Here is an 18,216-nt window from a genome sequence, read left to right on the forward strand (position 1 = left end):
ACCTGAATGTGAGTAAAAACATAAAGTGAAGAAAGCAAAAACCTATCTATCCAGTATAAAGACTTATAAAGCTATTCAGTTTGACTATCAGAGATAGTGCGTTCGTTGATTCTTAAATGTATTTAGTTTAATATAGTGGGGAAATATGTAAAGATAAAAAAAGAGAGAGATTTTGTAGAGAAAAACATCTGACTAACAAGATAAAGTAATAAGGTAACAGAAAGTAGAGAGAGATAATGTAGAGGTAGATAGGAAGCACAGAGTATATCAGATTTTTACTAAAGGGACTCGGATATAGACATGTTAATCGAGCAATAAAGAATGTTAGATGTTATCTTCTGTTAGGGAAAATTACCTAGCCAAGAACTAGGATGTAGTTAAGGATGGTGTAACTATCCTTGATAGAGGGAAATGAGAGGTGAAGATGCGAAGGTTTATACAGAAGATGGATATTTTTATGAGAATTGAGTGTACGAAGTTGTGTGAATCAAGTGTGTTGTCTGGTAATCTGTGAGAAATGGACTTGGATAAGGTACTGAATGATAAGCTGATGCGTTGTTGATAAATGAATAGTATTTTGGAGAATCATATTATTGAAGGTTTGTCCGTCGCATTCTTAGACGTATAAAGTGACAATGCTACAATGATAGATTATTGTTTGCGAGAGTCCCATTAGAGACTACATTCAATATTACCGATGGTCTGACAGCATAGGGGCGATGGAGGATAAACAATGTATAGCTCATGTACTCTAGTATGGAAATACTACACACCTAATGTACTTTCTTAGAGAAGCACACAGATCTCTCAATATAAGAGCTAGACTCTAATGTGTTGTGCAAGCTACGATGGCCACGTGCATAGCACATGTGATCTCTAGTTCACTACACACTAAGTACGTAAGAGCCTTGTGGAGTGATGGCTGGTGCACATCTCAACAAACAGTAGGACATCACGGAAGTGTGATTAATTAATGTACGGAAAGTATCTGCGGCATGACTCATTCATATACCTAGGTCCTCCAAGATACACTCGAGCAAGTAAGGACATCTATCTTTTGTTTGTATTTTGCGTAGACAACAAGGATTTCATGGCATGTCAGATGGAGTACTGATACACTCTAACTTCAGTAGACCGTCTGGCCTGGAAAACTAGACAGAGGTATCTGTCTCACTCAGAATGGTGGATTATAAAGATCGTAGCTGATGTCAAGACTAGATACAAGCTGATCAGTAGATCTCTGTCTCACCACATTGCACAAAACTCAAAGAAAAGATACGCCATTCAATGAGAGATAATCCGTCCTCTGTCAATCTCCACCCTATTCTTTTGAGGCAAGATCTCTCACTAAACCTAGAACTTAATGTTTTTCAGCTAGACTGGCTGGCCAGCAAGCCTGTGATCCCTGTCTCTAGCAACCACAGCATGGGGTGGCAGGCACACTCACCTGTGCTCAGTTTTTACATGGGTTCTGGGAATCCTAACTCAGGTCCTCGTACTTGAGCAGTAAGCATTCTTTTTTTGTTTTTCGAGACAAGGTTTCTCATGTAACTGTCATGGCTGCCCTGTAACTCACTTTTGTAGACCAGTCTGGCCTGGAACTCACAGAGATTTGCCTTCTGAGTACTGGGATTGAAGGCATGAGCTACCACTGCCCAGCTGATCAGTAAGCATTCTTACCCATCAAACAAACCATCTCCCTACCTAGAGAATGAAAGTGTCCCCAGTCTCCTTCATTGTAGCCACGCCTCCTCCAGTAACCCCAGAGCAAGACCTGGTCACTCAAAAGACTTCTCTTGAAGTCAGCCTGGATCACATCTTCCCAGGTATGCCATCTTGCATCTAAAAGAGAAAGGGAAGTCAGGCATGCTGTCTTGCCTGTTAGAGGAAGGGAAGAAGTAAAGACTACTAGCTCCACTCTGGGTTTGGTTTGGTTTGGTTTGGTTTGGTTTGGTTTGAGGGGGGTGCTTGTTTTATGTAGCCTTGGCTTGCCTCGAACTCAATAAAGCGCCTACTTCTGCCTTTCAAGTGCTGGTATCAAGGGCTGCACCACCACATCCCTGCAACCTCTAACTCTGTTTTAGGTGCGTACATGACAAAGGACTCATTACGACAAGGTGTGTGCAGTGACACAGTGCTGGAGTCCCAGCTGCTTCCAAGGCTGAGGTAGGAGGGTCACTTTAGGACAGGAGTTCAGGGTCAGCCTGTGCAACACAAGGAGACCCTACGTCAAAAACAAGAGAAAGAAGAAACTATGAGAAACATTTTGAGGAAGATCCAAGATGATTTATGGCAGTCTCGTGCCAACTCACCATCTCTGAGAAAAGCCCCTCAAACCTGGTGAAAAGCACAGATTTGTAATCCTAGTACTCCAGAGACTGAGGCAGGTGGATTCAAACTGTGGGCTCTGTAAGCCCTACCTGCCCAAGGTTCGGGTAATTTCCTGGAATACTGGGAGTTGTAGTTCTTAGAAAAACAACAAAACTACATGGGAGATAAATGGCCTTGTGGTTTTATCCTTAAAAAAACAACAGTTGTGTTGTGCCACTTGCTGGGAACCCGCGGTGGAACTGACCAGAGTCCATTTTTCTGGCCAGTACTTAATTAAAACTTGCTTCAATTTTGGTTCCAAATTGTGGAACTGGTTTTTCTTGTGCGAATTTCAGATTAGCAGCAACTCTGAGCTATATGAAGCCTTGGGGCAGTGGAAGCCTATCACACCAATGATGACCTCTTCATTATATTTTCTTCTAGGGAAAATTGTATATTTGTGTATGCATATATATTTATGCTTGCAGGATTGTATGATACAGCCTGCAACTTTCCATTTTTCATTGTGGGATATTTGCATGTTAGCATATTCACATCTGTCTCATTCTTTAAAACATTATTTGCAGGGTGAGGGTCATGAATGACCATATATGTACTTGCACAGCACTCATGTAGTGGGCAGAAGAAAACTTGCAGGTGTCGGTTCTCTCCACCATGTGAGACCTGAGATCAAGCTCAGGGCATCATGCTTGGTGGTAAGTGTCTTTTCTTACAGAGCCATCTCACCAGCCCTATTTCATTCTTTTTACATTTTATAATTACTAATTTGTATGTGTGTGCATCTACCAGGTGAGCTAGATCCCTGCCCTACTCCCCCTTTTGGAAACTAGTTTTGCTTTAAAAACCTGTACCAGGCATCAGAAATGACACTGGTTTCCTGGTATTGTCCCTAGTCAGCCAGAGAACTTCAGTTTGTACTCTCTCCACCCCAAAACCCTGCTATGCGTAGAGCTATGTGTAGTACTCAGCTGTTGCTCCATTGGCCCCAACTGAGGTGCCACACAGGTGACTAGCAGTATTCTGGCAACACCACTGGTGCCGAGGTGTTCTGCCAGGCCTAACCAGGGTGGTGCAGCTGTGGTCAGTACCAAATCCCCAGAAATGGTATTTTCTGGATTCTCCCTCTATACTAATTTTCAGGCAAGATCCCCCAGACCCTCTGTCCACACCCTTTCCCTCCTCCGTGTCCCTCCTCCTGCTCTTGCTCCTTTGGTTTTAGTACCGCCCTTGAGCAGGTCCACACAGGCCTTTGTCCTTGCTGTTTCTGCTGCTCTTCCAGGATGTCTACTGGGCTGTCTCCTCACCTGCTTCGGTCTGAACTCAATGTCACTGTCTTAAGAGGCCTTCCTCCTTGCTGAATTGGTAGCCCTCATCCCCTGTCCCTGCTCCTGCTATTACTTTACTAACAACTGACCAACCATGTGTATTAAACCCAGGACTTCATGTACTCTAATGGAGGTATATGCAGCCTTCCTCCTCCTCCCTCCTCCCCTCCTCTTTCAGAAAGTGTTAGGTAGGTTGGCCTCAAGTTTCTTCGCTCAAGTGATCCTCCTGCCTCAGCCTTGAGAGTAGCAAGGACTACAGGTATACTCTACCACACAGGCTTGATCATGAAATAAACTTGTTTAATTATAATAGAACCCCCAAATGTAACCTAAGCTGGCCTTGATCTCACTACTGAGCCTCCCAAGGGACTGTAAGTGTTTGTCACCATGGTTGCCATGAGGGACTTTAGTCTTCTTATCTGTCTTATCTCCAGAGCCTACAGCACAGTAGGCATTTTGATAAATTATCTGAAGAATGAATGAATGGAATGTTGCCTTGCCACTCAGGCCCTCCCTGACCACAGTGCCTTAAGCATCAGTCTGTTATTTCCCTTTCCTAGCTCTGTTTTTCTCCAGGACACTTATCACCACTTGACACATATTTGTTTACTCTCTCTCTCTCTCTCTCTCTCTCTCTCTCTCTCTCTCTCTCTCTCTCTCTCTCTCTAAGAGAGAAAAATAGATATACCAGACTACATTAAAAATAGAAACATCCGGGTTATTTTTGCTGTGCTAAGGATTGGATCCAGGGTCTTGTACTAGTCTTAACACCCTACCACTGAACTGTATCCCAAACTCAACGTTTGATTTTAAATTATATAATCAAGAAAGTGAAAATTCGCTGGAAAGTGGTGGCACTTGCCTTTAATCCCAGCACTCCGGAGGCGGATCTCTGAGTTCAAGGTCAGCCTTGTCTACAGCGCGACTTCCATGATGGCCAGGGCTACACAGAGAAACCCTGTCTCGAAAAACGAGAGAGACAGAGAGAGAGAGAGAGAGAGAGAGAGAGAGAGAGAGAGAGAGAGAGAGAGAGAGAGAGAGAGAGAGATCCTCAGAACCACCCCCCTCTACCCTTGAACTGTGGCAAACATGAAACCCTTCCTTACTCGCCTCACACAAATACACACATAGACAAATAAATGTAACTTTTTCTTTTAAAACAGGGTTTCACTGTGTAGTCCTAGCCGTCTTGGAACTCACTAAGTAGACCAGGCTGCCCTGGACTCCACCAGAGATCCTCCTGCCTCTTGCCTCCCAAATTCTGGGATTAAAGATGTGCATCAGCAAGCCAGGTTTACTCCCCCCGCCTTTGTTGTTTTGTTTATTTTTTTTTTTAAATTAATGAACAAATGAATCCGTGTAGCGGCCAGGTTTCCACACATCTAATAGCGCTCTCAGGATAAGACTTAAATTTTGGACAAGCGCAACAGGTGCCTCTTAAACTGTAGCTTCTTGTTCCTGTCAGCCCCACTGACAGGCGTTGCCGGCTTAAATTCGGTCTCGGGAGGCTGATTTCCGGGGCGGCGTCATCGCCCCTTTAAGAGCCGAGCACCCCGTCCTTCGGGGCGGGGCTTGAGGCGGGTTTGAAGGGGCGTGCCCGCGGGCGGCGGGCGGGCGAGCGGGCGGGCGGCCGGGGTCCTCCGGGGATTAGCGCAGGGTGGGCTCGCCCCGTGCGCCGCCATTTCCCTGCGTCTTCGGAGACCCGTCCTCCTCTCGGGCCGGCTGGGCGTCTCTCCCCGAGGGTCGTGCGCGCCTGTCGTCGTGGTCTCGGTGGCTGCACGGTCTTTACCCCCCCCCCGGTCAAGGTAAGAGTGTGGCCCCCGTGTCCAGTTCGCGCCGCTCACCGAGCGGAGCCTCTCGGCCGCGCCGGGTGGGCGGCCCGGCTCCCTGGGCGACGCCGCGGGCTGGGAGGGGAGTGGCGGCCGCGGCCAATGGGGCCGGGCGCTGAGTTTCAGGCGATACCGAGCGGTGGCCGCCGAGGGCCGGGCGCGTAGCTGGGGTCCCGGGCGTCGTGGGAGGGTCTCCGGTCCCCCCTGGCCTCCGTGTAGCCGTGGGTTTAGGGGAAGGTCTCCTCGAGGGTCACCTCGTCAGGATCGTGGGCAGACGCACACCCGACGGGACGTGCAAGCTCGCCCGCGATCGAGTGAAACTTGGAATCGTGTGAGGCAGGTGCGTTCCCGGGAACCGCCAAGGCCCAGGGCGCTTCCCGCTCCCACGCGTGGCGCGCATCGGGTAATGATGGGTCCGCGGGTGGGTAGAAGATAATTCTGTCTGTCTCCGTGTGGTTACTGCCATCTCTGCTTTAAGAGCGAGAAGACCCCAGTCTCCGAAGTTGTTTGGCAATAGTTTAAAATTGCTAGTAGTTTTTTTTTTCTTTTTCTTTTTTAGAATTAGAGATAAACCACCAATAAATTCTTAACATAATTTACAACTGCGCTAGCCTCAGTTGCAGCATAAACTGAGGCTGAGCACCACTTACCTTAGTGGGTTGCTTGTGTGTGTTTTTGCTTGGCTTCAGGGTCGTTTTTTTTAACCCGCCCCCTCCTTCCTTGCTCCCCCCGCCCTCTTTTCTTTCGATACTGGGAATCTAACTCGAGTTCTGGAGCGCGCCAGGCTGAGCTAAATCCTCAAACATGTTTTTTTGTTTTGGTACGATAACTTGTTTGGGAAGCGGTGTGCGGAATTCTCCTGCGTTTAGTTTCTCAGTTACATTTTCTTTTGCGGGAGATAACTGGGACGAAAAATACTGGTAACTTTAGGACATTTTCTGTATGTTGGCAATAAATATTACTGTGTAAAAAAAAAAAAAAAAAATCAGTGGCTCGGCCCGAGATTTATGTGCTTTACCACTAAGGGGTGTCGTGTTGAGTGTCCAGGGTTCGATCCCCAGCACTGCAAAAAGAAGACCCAAACGGGGAGGAGGTGCAGTTGGCCTTCAGTAATGTGTGCACATACACATTTCACGACGCACTGGGGGCTGGGTGGGGAGGGGGGTAAAGCGGCTATTGGTTAAGTCGGAAATTGATTACTTCAGTTTTCATTTCTGTGATTGTAAAGGAGACTTATTTACTAGAAACCCCGTAACTCCTGACCCCGTATTTTCAGTTTGTTTTTAGAGACAAGTGCTAGCTTGGAATTTGCTAATATGTACAGCCCAGGTTGGCTTGGGACCTAGAGTTCTGCTTCTGTCTTCCCAGGGTGGGGGTATTCTGTTAGTCTCTTAATTACCCTCTTTTAGGATGTGCTTCTTCAAATAGCACCGCTTTCTAATGTATCATTTTACTCTATCCCATTAGTTTTTTATTGATTGTCTAGTATGTAATACGTATCATTGCAAGCAGTTTGATGATCCATTACAGTAAACAAGTCAGACGAGGTCCCTGCCCTTGTGGGAGAACACTGGGGGGAGGGGGTTGGGGGAGGCTAGCCAGTAAAAAAAGTCAATTAAATATTTAATTACAGTTTCTTTCCATGTTATTTAGAAAGCCCGTGTAGTAACAGGGTGTTCTAATCCAGCCTGAGAATCTGGGAGTGCTTTTCTGAGGAAAAAGCATTTCGGGTGTAAATAGAGCTTTAACTCTCCGATGAGGGAGAAGAATGGGAGATGAGTGGACAGATGGTCACAGAAAGGTGGAAGCACTAAGGAAGAAAGTTCTGGACTTAGATACTTGAGCTGAGCAAAGCACTGGAGTGGAGACAGGCTAGGTAGGGCGCTGAGAGGTTCAGAAGGAGGAGCCAGAGCTGTTGAAGATTTAAAAAGGAAACAGATTTGTGGTGGCTGATAATCCACCGATCCAGCAGCTGTAGCACTGAGAACGGGATTGAGGGCATGTGGGATGAGGGAACAGAATATGGGGGCACTCTATTTTTATTTAATTATTTATTTTGCCTAACCCTTATTTTTTTTTTTTTTTTAATTTAAGCCACACATATTCTCATGACCTCTGGATTAACTCTCTACAGAGAGAACTTCCCCTAAATCATCTACATTTTGCAGTTTCTATGTATACCTGTGAGGGTGTGTGTGGATTATATCTCAAAGTATTATAATACAGTTTTCATTTTTTAATTAATTTGATTTTTCCCTCATAAATTTAGTCTAAGACAGGTTTGGTTTGTTTGTTTAAGACAAGGTATCACTTTGTCACTTTGGCTGGCCTGGAAGTCTACGTGGTCCAGGCTGACTTCCGGCTCATAGAGGTCCACCTGCCTCTGGCTCTCAAGTGTGGGGATCAAAGAAACAACTGTATATTATACCATTGTTTATTCCATGGCTCACTTACCTCTGCATCACCATAAATATGTGAATTTCTTATGTGTTAGGCCAAGAAAAAGTTTTGTTCCTGCAACTTAGAATTGCTCCATATAGGCTATGCAATTTAATAACTTGTCTCAATAGGATAGTGTATGAAAATGTATAAAAGCACCCTCCCTCCTCGTCCCTGCTACATGGACCTCGCCCACGGCAGTCTTTTGTTTATTTTTGACGCTGATGTGTGTGTGTGAGCACGTATGTGTGAGGGTGTCAGAGACAACCTGAAGGAGCTGTTCTCGCCTTCCACCATGGAGCCTCTCAAGCACTGGAGACCGCAGGCATGCAGGGACAGGCGTCTTTTCTGGACTTGGTTTGTGCAGAGCTAGACAGGTCAGGTGCATCCCACTCCTGACTTTTTGTTTTTACTTTTTTTTTTTTAAAGCTGAGGACTGAACCCAGGGCCTTGCGCTTGCTAGGCAAGCGCTCTACCACTGAGCTAAACCCCCAACTCCTTGTTTTTACTTTTTTGTTTGTTTGTTTTCAATCGGAGACAGAGTCCATGCTGCCCAGGTTGGCCTAGAACTTGCTAAGTGGCCAGGGATGATCTTGCTTCCCCTGCCTCCACCTCCCCACTGTTGGGGTTACAGGGTGTGCCCTCATGCCTGGCTTCTCTAATTGTTTAGTTCAGGTCTTCCTGGCTGCAGCTGGACTCTTGCATGCCATTTGCAGAGTTCCGTCTGTCCTTCCACCTTTCTGGGCATTCTGGGGGTCAAATTCAGATGCCAGGCTTTGCGTCAAGGACCTTTACCAACTGAGCCATCTCACCAGCCGTCTTAGCTTTCTGTCTGTCTGTCTGTTTTGATACAGGACCTCCATATGTAGCTCAAGCTAGCCTGGAATTGGCATGTATATAGACCAGGTTAGCCTAGAACTCAGAACTCTCCTGTTTTAGCCTTCTAAGTGCTAGAATTATTTAAGAGGCTTCCTAATTATTCTCATTTGGGATGTCCTTTTTCATGTCACCCATTTTCTTCTAGTGGGTTGTTTATCTAGTTAATTTGTTTGTTTTTGCTTTCTGGGCATCTAATCTAGGGCCTGTGTATGGTAGGCAAGCACTCTACCACCGAGCTGTATCTCTGTAGAGATGATTTATACTGTTAAACTACATAGTGATCCTTCATAATACCTTTTTCAGAAACTGTTTAAAAGTCCTTTACTCAGTTATTCTATTTCCGTCTAGTACTTTCTCATTTTTTGCTTGAAACGTGTATGTTATTTAGTGCTGTGTTATGTTTCTGTGAAAATAACTTGCTGTTCTTCACAGTATTGGCTTTTATTGTTCAAATAACAGCAATCTAACAGAAAGATGTTTTTCTCCTCCCCCCAAGATGTTTTTCTTTAATTAGATAACTTACAGTAGTAGCTGTATGTCAAGATAAGGTAAAAGTTAGAAAAGTAGTTTTATAGTTTCTTAGGAAATAAATTTATAATGTGTTTTGAATTTTTTCTTATAAAAGACTTCTGTGACCAAAAAAAAAAAAATGACGATACATAAATACCAAAAGAAAAATAAGGATTATGCTCTCAAGTCGCTTACAATAAAGAGTAAAAGAATAATTATCGAATTATAACAAAAGGCTCAGTGGAAGTGTGATTATGACGACTAACATAGCTATCAGAATGTGTTTCTGTGGGTCTGTATGATGGAGCTGGGTTAAAAGGAAGAAGTAGGGGGTCATTAAAACAGCTTTAGAAGTTTGGGGTCTACGAGGAAAGGAGACTGGGGGACACACAGCTGGTGGGTATGGGGCCTTGTAGGCTGGTCGGCTGTCCCCAATTTTAGTTCTTTGCTTGGGTTAAAATCTGAAATACACGTAAACACTATTATAAAATGTATTTGGTAATCTTCAGTTCATGGGTATTTAAATGTTAATATAGCAGTATGATCTTAAAGTTTACCCTTTTAAAAAGCAGGTCGATGGCCACCGGCTAGTTGAACTAGTCATTTAATTTAGAGGCTTTAAAAAAGTAGCTCTGCCTGGAAGTCTGCGCCTGCTCTCCCAGGCAGTGGCTTCCTCACTGGTGAAGCTGTCTGAGAAGAGCCCTCTACCTCCAGACCTTACCCTCTTTACCCTCTGCCTCTGGCGGCGCCTCTCCTGGGGTGGATACTTAGAGCCGCGGCAGGCAGCGTTCTGACAGCTGCAGCCATTTGCTGTGGAGTCCTGTGGGTGCTGTGGCTGGTTTCCTTTTCTACACCTTTTCCCTGGAATTAGTCCTTGTCTTTCTGTGTACGCGGTAGTGATTACTTTTCTCCGAGTCTCTTAGGTGTAAAACTAAAGACACCAGGTTTACGAAGGAACTATATGGCATTCGCATTGTTTGTGTTTCTGTATCTATTTAGTGTTTTCAGTTATAATGTGCAATATTGTAAATAACTAGTAACTATTTTAACTTTAACTTTAGTGTTCTTAGAACATTAATCAGTAGACTACCTGATAAAATTTGGGAGTTTAAATTTATTTGTACTCCGCTGAAGTAGATAATTACTTGTGTTTTGAATGTTCAGTTAAAAACCCCACTCAGTCTGCCTCCGTGGTGTCTGGCACTGTTGTGTAATGTCTGCAGGGTACATCTGCCCTAGGTACCACTTACTGATCCCAAACACTTGTTGAACGTCATGAATGACTGCTTTCTCCTGCTCGATCAGCTCCTTATAAAAGAAGACAGTAAGTCTAAAAGCTGCAGTCGTTGCTCTTCTTTTTTTAACTTTATGTTCAAATCTAGCTTTAAAAAATTATTTTGAAATGAAAATTGTATTGTATGCAACATGCTTTGAAATATGTATAAAAAGTAATGTTTCAGCATTTTCAAATTTATCTCCAGAGGGCTTTACTAAATACCACCGTTAATTGTACTTAAGTTGTCGGGAGTCTTCCTCCTGGCTGTCGTTTTCACTGCTGGTTTTGTGGTGGCAGAAATGCTGAGCTTCCTGAGAAGAACGCTTGGCCGCCGGTCTATGCGCAAACATGCTGAGAAGGAGCGACTCCGGGAGGCGCAGCGTGCTGCCACACACATCCCTGCAGCGGGAGACGCCAAGTCCATCATCACGTGCAGGGTGTCCCTCCTGGATGGCACCGATGTGAGTGTGGACTTGCCGGTAAGTAGGCCTTTTCAGTTTCCCAGCCTCCAGTTGTGTGTGAGATCACTACTGTCTATGCTGTCTTCCTGGGGGTTAAGTAAGGTAGGGTGAGTATGGCTCAGACTCTGAAGTACCCAGGGACATGGACTAGTAGTACCTGTAAGCCACGAGGACCTGGACTCAGTGGCAGTTGGAAGAAACATAGAGTGATTGGGCAGTTAGTTAGTGTGAGTTAGCTCTGTGCCTGTCTGTGCATGTACTCACACTCGTGTGTTTACAGACAGGATCTCACTGTGTAGCTCAGGTTGGCCTTTACTTGTGATCACCCTGCCTCAGCCACCAAGTGTGGGAGGACAGGCGTGTGCCATGCCAGGCGTGAGTTTTAGAACTATTTACAGATACTGAATCTCTTATGTCTTTGTTCCGTTTCAGAGACTTCACAAAACACTCTATATTGTGTGATTTTTGACATAAGCTTCATTGAATGTCTCTTGATGTCTGCCGTCCCTATAGACTGTTAAAGTCTATTTAGAAAGTCGATGTCTCGGTGGGACTGTGATATGTAGTTGAGTGAATTCTGAAAAGCCTTAACTTCAGAAGTCGAAATTGAAGAATTGTGTAGTGTGTTCAGGTTCAGGCTTTCTTGCTTTTCATTGGTGGTAGTGGTTTGTTTTCTTTCTTTCTTTCTTTTTTGAGATGAGGTCTCAGTATGCAGCCCAGACTTTCATGAAACTCATGCTCTTCCTGCCTCAACCTCCTGGGTACCGGATTACAGGTGTACTCACCATGCCCAGCTCTCTGGAAGTGTTTGCAAATCCTCATTGTGTGTGTTATCTAAATGCACATTGCACTGCACATTTTTAGAGTTTTTGATTCTGTACACTTTAAGGTGTCTAAATTTTCTTCCTGTGAGGGCTTGTTGAGGGTTTGTGAGCTATTCCAACATGAGATACTTAGTAAGGATAGTTCTAATATTTAGTTTTTATTTGATAAGAATCTTGAAGAGTTTTGTGAGTCCATTTATTATTAGCTATGTAGTGAAAAACATGAGATTGCTGTGTGAGAACCTGGGAAAAAATTTATTACCTAATGTTTGAAGTATGAAGTCTTAGGGTTGTTGATGGGTAGGCTGATACGAAGAATTTGTAGAGAAGCCTTTTTAAAGGGCAGTGTGGTGTGGAGGAACAAAGGTATCAGCTTTAACTGTAGTAGATAGAGCGAGTGTTTAGTGGCCGGCCTAGAATGGTGATGCCTTGTTGGGTCTAAAACAGCCACAGTTTTAGATTTGAACTCTTCTAGAGCAAAACCATGGCCTTCAGAAAATTTATATTCATTTTTAAAATCTCTTTATTTTGTTTTTTGATATGTCTTCTTGAGTGTCTGTGTGCACATGAGTGCAACTGCTCATCAAGGCCAGAAGAGGGCGTTATATCCACTGTAGCTGGGATTAGTTTGTGGTGCTGGGGCTCTACTGAGGTCCTCCAGAAGAGCAGCAGTCACTCTTAACCCCTGGGCACCTCTCTAACCAGATGTATTTATTTTTCCTTACCTTTGTGGTCAGTTGAGTCTTGATAAGGGTACCAAGACTGTTCAACAGAATAGGGTTTTTCTCCCCAACAAATGATGATATCTACATGCAAAAGAATAAAGTTGAACTTTTTCCTCATACTACATATAAAAATTAAGATAGCTCAAAGACATAAACATAAGAACTAAAATTGGCCGGGCGGCGGTGGCGCATGCCTTTAGTCCCAGCACTCGGGAGGCAGAGCCAGGTGGATCTCTGTGAGTTCGAGGCCAGCCTGGGCTACCAAGTGAGTTCCAGGAAAGGCGCAAAGCTACACAGGGAAACCCTGTCTCACAAAAAAAAAAAAAAAAAAAAAAAAACAAAAAACAAACAAACAAAAAAAAACAAAACAACTAAAACTGTAAAATCTTTAGAAGAAAATGTAAGAATATTCATTTTTCTTAGATAATGACATCAATATAATGAGTAACAAAAAAGAAAAGTCAGGCAAATTGGACTTAATCAGAATTTTAAAATGTGTGTCCTTCAAAAGGTACCACCTAGAAAGAGAAAAGACTGTACAACATAATAACAGAAAGTACTTCAAAATTATATATCTGACAAAGAACTTGTGTCTAGAACATATAAAGAACTGTTACAACCCAATCAAAAGACAACCCAATTGAAAAATAAGCAAAAGATCTAAGTAGACTTTTTGTTTGTTTATTTTTGGTTTTCGAGACAGGCTTTCTCTTTGTAGCCCTAGCTGTCAGAAACCTGCCCTGAGTACCGGCTGGCCTTAAACTCAGATTTGCCTGCCTATGCCTCCTTAGTGCTGGGATTAAAGGTGTGCGTCACTCCCCCCTGGCTAAGTAGACATTGTTTAGTTAGGACATACAAAATACATGAGAAGTCAGAGTCAGGTGTGTTATGGTTTAGTGGCCAAGTGTGCTCCTTACAATACATGTGTGAGGCCTAGGCTTTAACCCGAGCACCAAAACCATAAATGCAATAAATACTACTTCACATTCCAGTAAGAGGGCTCAAAAGTCAGATAATAGCAATTGGAGAAACATGAGAAACATTGAGATTGGGAAATGTGGAGTGGCTGCTTTGGAAAACAACCCCATAGCTATTCAAATGATAGAACATTGTTACATTGTGACTGGGTGTGTCCACTTTTCAAGATCTGTCCAAGAGAATTAACATGCTTGCACACAAATGTATAGCTGTTCACAGCAGCATTGTTTATAATAGCAAAAAGGTGGGACCACCGAGAGGACATCAGGCTACATAGGGAACATCAAGTCAGTAGCCACAGTAGACACGGAACTGATACTCCGTAACAACATGGATGGCTGTTGAAAGTACTGTGCTAGCGAAAGAAACCAGTCACCAAGAACCACACATTGTGATTCTGTTTTATGAAAGCCTACAACAGGGCGAGCTGAAGAAACGGGAAGGTAGATTAGTGGTTACTTAGGAGCTGGCAGAGAGGTGGTAGACACTAATAGCTAGAGGATGTGGAATGTCTTTCAGGGGCAATGAGAATATTCTGAAATCAACTCTGATGGTTATACACACCTGTGTTTGTAAAATCCATTGAATTACATATTCGTGTTGTTTTTGAGACAGTATCTCACTATGTAGAACTAGCTGACCTGAAACTCATTAAATAGACCAGCCTCGCCTCAAACTCACAGACATTGCCCGCGTCTGCCTCTCAGATGCTGAGAGTAAAGGTCTGTACCACCACACCCTGCCTAAACCACATACTTGCAATGGGTGACTGGATATGAGTTACACTTCAATTAAGCTTGTTTGTTTTTAACTTCCACCCCTCAGAAAAGAATACAGCATTTTTGTGTATATGTCTGTTTTACTGCATATAGGTTTTGGGTTATTTGTTGTTTTTGTAGCCAGAGAATATGTTCAAAATGACATTTAGTGGTAATTACGATGATAGACTTGGATTGGACGGGGAGGGGGAAGGACGGGACTAGAAACCACTAAAGCAATGTAGGTACAAGGGGATGTGAGATTGCAGAAAAGGGACTATTTGGCACACGAATATGGTGCGGGAAGGAACAGGGATGAGTAATGAGCACACTGTTGGACAGGGTCGCATTCATGGTGTGGAAAATTGTGAGAACAGTCAGCTGTCACAGAGGGCAAATAAGGGAGGAGGAGAAAAGTCGTCCACGGGAAGGCAAGCGTGTCGGTAGTCAGGCTTTAGAAAGTAGAGGAGTTCTCAGTGGGAGGGAAGTTATTTTGATTTCTCTCTAGTCCCTTGAACGCAGTAGCTGCTCTTAACTCACTAGTTGTTTGAGCAAGTCCATGAAGAGAAGATGAAAGGTTTCCGTGAAGTTTGGAAGGGAAAGGACCACAGCGGCTGGAAAATGGCTGAGTAGGGAGACCTGAAGCTTGCTTCAAGGGGAGGAAAATGTTCCTCCAGAATTGGCTTTTCATACACAGGCAGAGGAAGAACATTCTGGGAGAAATACCTTGTGAGGAAAAGAAAGGCTTATGGAATAGTGTGCTGATGGCCTGACCTTCATGGACCAGAATGTGGAGGGGACCGCGCTGAGATCGTAACCTGGAGTCCGCTGTTGGCGAAAGAAACTAAGGAGCAGGTCCTGGGGTAGAGGCAGCTAGCCCCGGCAGTCTGTTTCCACCCTTTGTGCTGGGTGTTAGCGTGCGTTTTCTGTTGCTGTGGTAAAACAGCGTGACCAACAGCGACTGGGGGAGGAAAGGGTTCCCTTGCCTTACCACCTCCAGTCTTCATCAGGGACACTCAAGGCAGGAACCTGGAAGCAGAAACTGCAGCGGGATCCTGCTGACTGACTTGCCCTCTCCCTGGCCTTCTCAGCTTGCTTTCTTATACAAATACGACCCAGAACACCTGTCCACGGTGGACTGGGCTTCCATGGTAATCATTAATTTGAAGGATCAGGCCTTGTTCAGCCCTCAGCAGAGAAGTTTCTTGCAGTAGATTGATATCAACAAGGAGACCTACAACTGGATGGTGTGCAGAGAGGGAAAGCCTTGGAGCCCTTAGTCCTGAGTGGGATGGCTTCACCAGACCCCTCCCTCAAGGTTCAGGGATCTCTGCAGGAAAAGAGGTAGCGGATGACTCCAGACAGTATCTTCAAGACGCAGCAGCACTCGTGTGGGATTTACAAATGAACTCAGAGACTGGCTGCATTCCTAAGTCCTGCACTGGGTCAAGCCACAGGGTCCCAGCAACGAGAGGGCAAGTGGATGTGAGGCCACACCCCAAGCAAGAAGCTGGTGGCAACTGCAGACGGCCAACAAGGAGAAAATCATGTTTTCAATGGATTCTCATTGGACGTATTAGCTGCACTCGACGGGAGACCCCACGTCTAGGAGTCGTGGGTCAACATAAGCAAACTCCATTGGCTTTTTGTCTTTTCATTTTGGCATATCTGTCTTACTGGTTTTTTGTTTGTTTTGCTTTCATTTTTGTAGTGTTTTTTGTGAGATAGCAAACAAACAATTGGGTGGGGAAGGTCTGGGAAGGAGATGGAGGAGGGGAAAACATGATCAAAACATAGTGTATGAAAGCTAAAGAAGATCAAATGTAATCAAGAGATCCAAAAGAGAAGAAAGCCCTGCAGCCTTGCCTGTAGGAGGCATTTTCTCCTCTCGGCTGTGTCTACGTTTGTGTCAGGTTGACGAAAACTAACAACCAGCACGAATGCATTGATTTCTGAGTGGGCAGAACCAAGAGTTGATGAGATTCAAACAGGACATTGTAAGAGGAAGAAGCGCGTTGTCTGTGGCCAGAGGTAACATCCTGGCCAAATATGGACAGCCCTCTGTGACAGAGACACAGTTGGGAGGGTAAGCAAGGCGTATGGAGGAGGATTTTTTATTCCAGTCTGTACTTTAATCTGTAACTAATGACCAAGAAGGGATTTTGAAGAACAGGACGGTAATTCCATTTAATAATTCTGCATCCCGTGGGCAGCTCTGCCACTTAGTCCTCTGACTCCTGCTTGTCTCCAGTCCGTTTCTTGTCCCCATGCCACCAAAGACTGTCAGGACCTTCTTCCTGCCTGTGTTTTGTTTTTACATAGGCTGGCAGAGCGGCCTTTTTTCTCTTAGGCTCAGTTGGAAACATAAAACCCCTGAGGCTGTCTCGGTACTTTCAGGCAGAACTAACAAACTGCAGTCCTTTCTTGTAGCTCATTTGTTAGGTTTAAACTGCACTTCTTAGCAAAGACAATTGCGATTACTCTGATATATTGTTATGAACCAGTTTTTTCTTGCAGACTTGATTATCAATGAAAGTTTTTAGATTATCCATGCTATTCCTGTGGCCAGATTATTTAAAGAAATTCTCTTTTAGACTGGGCTGTGGTGGCACATGCCCTTAATGCCAGCTCTTAGGAGGCAGAGGCAGGCGGATCTCCATGAGTATGAGGGCAGCCATGGCGGTTACACAGAGAAACCCTGTCTCAAGAAACTAAAAAAGAGAAAAGAAAGAAAAAAGAGAAAATAAATTCTCTTTTAGATGTACAGAATCTTTTTTTAGATTGGGCATCACTAACTTGAGGAATTTGAAAATGCCATGTGTTCACTATTGGATGGCTTAGATCAGCTTCTTCTTAAAGAAGGTCAAATACATAACCTTGAAAGGCTGTTGCTCCCTCCACCTTGCAGAAGCCTGTTCTCTCATCTAGAACACAGGTACCATATTCCAAAAGGCTGTGAATGACGCTTGGACAGAAGGAGGTGGAATGTCATGTTACAGGCCATATTCTTTAGTTTTTGAAACAAATACAGAATGTTGGTGGAATGTGAAATTATATATAGAAGTGTACCTTAGAATTAATGTGATAGGAGTTGGACACTTTGGTGCATTGGGAGGTAGAGAGGGCATCAGGAGGTCAAAAATGTTTTGTGTTCCCTTTTTGATGATGGCACCTAGCAACATGAGCATAATTGTTCCGTTTTAAATTTGTTAACAGTGGGGCCAGAGGAGGATGGCTCAATGGTTAAGAGTGTGTATTGTTGTTGTAGAGGACCCAAGTCGATTCTCAGCACCCACATCAGAGAGCTCACAACAGCTTGTAACCCCAGCACCAGAGAGATCCAATTTCTCTCCACACACACCTGCACTTACTTGAACATACCTACCCCACACACAATTAAAAAATAGCTCTTAAAACTTTTTAAAGTTTGTTAGCAGTTCTGTTTTCTTTTTAAACCATAAGTATGATTTAAAACCGACCGTTTTTGTCATGCCCAGTAAACTAAGGAATCTGACACTTACCATTCTTCCTCTTCTTCACCCTGCTCTTCAGCCTGGCAGGACTTCTTCCTGCTATGCTGAAACCCCTTTCTCCCACTGTTGAGACACTGCATTTCTGTAGACAGTTGCTTACTTTACTCATATTTCATTGAAATGTGCCTTGCTTAAAAAAGTCTTCCTATTTGAATACTGTCTCCTATTATTCTTCATCTTGTTCCTTGTATCCTTTCACATTGTTACATCTATTTTCTTGTTAGAATGTAAGCCTTTGGAAGACAAGTGCCTTCCTTGGTTTTCCTTTGTAGTTGCCTAGAGCAGCACATAGCATATTTATAAATGCTGTATTGTTTATTTGTTAAATAAATCAAAGAAATCAAGAAC

General features: G+C 44.1%; 1 protein-coding gene across 7 annotated transcripts in view; it reads left to right on the plus strand.

Annotated features, from left to right (window-relative positions):
- Positions 1–5,254: 5,254 nt before the first annotated feature.
- Epb41l5 (erythrocyte membrane protein band 4.1 like 5) overlaps positions 5,255–18,216 on the plus strand; it is a 121,399-nt gene continuing 108,437 nt past the window's right edge. For 3 of the 7 annotated variants that reach the window (XM_028879804.2, XM_028879805.2, XM_037211481.1), the window contains exons 1-2: positions 5,256–5,461; positions 10,887–11,068. In XM_028879804.2, the coding sequence (XP_028735637.1) occupies positions 10,889–11,068 (180 nt within the window). In that variant the 5' untranslated portion in view covers positions 5,256–5,461; positions 10,887–10,888. Of the gene's footprint in view, positions 5,462–5,613; positions 5,826–10,886; positions 11,069–14,500; positions 16,422–18,216 lie in introns of those variants that run through there. The other 4 variants (XM_037211482.1, XM_028879807.2, XM_037211480.1 and 1 more) reach the window with 4 other exon arrangements.

The sequence above is a fragment of the Peromyscus leucopus genome, chromosome 15 (assembly GCF_004664715.2).
Source record: "Peromyscus leucopus breed LL Stock chromosome 15, UCI_PerLeu_2.1, whole genome shotgun sequence".
NCBI lineage: Eukaryota > Metazoa > Chordata > Mammalia > Rodentia > Cricetidae > Peromyscus > Peromyscus leucopus.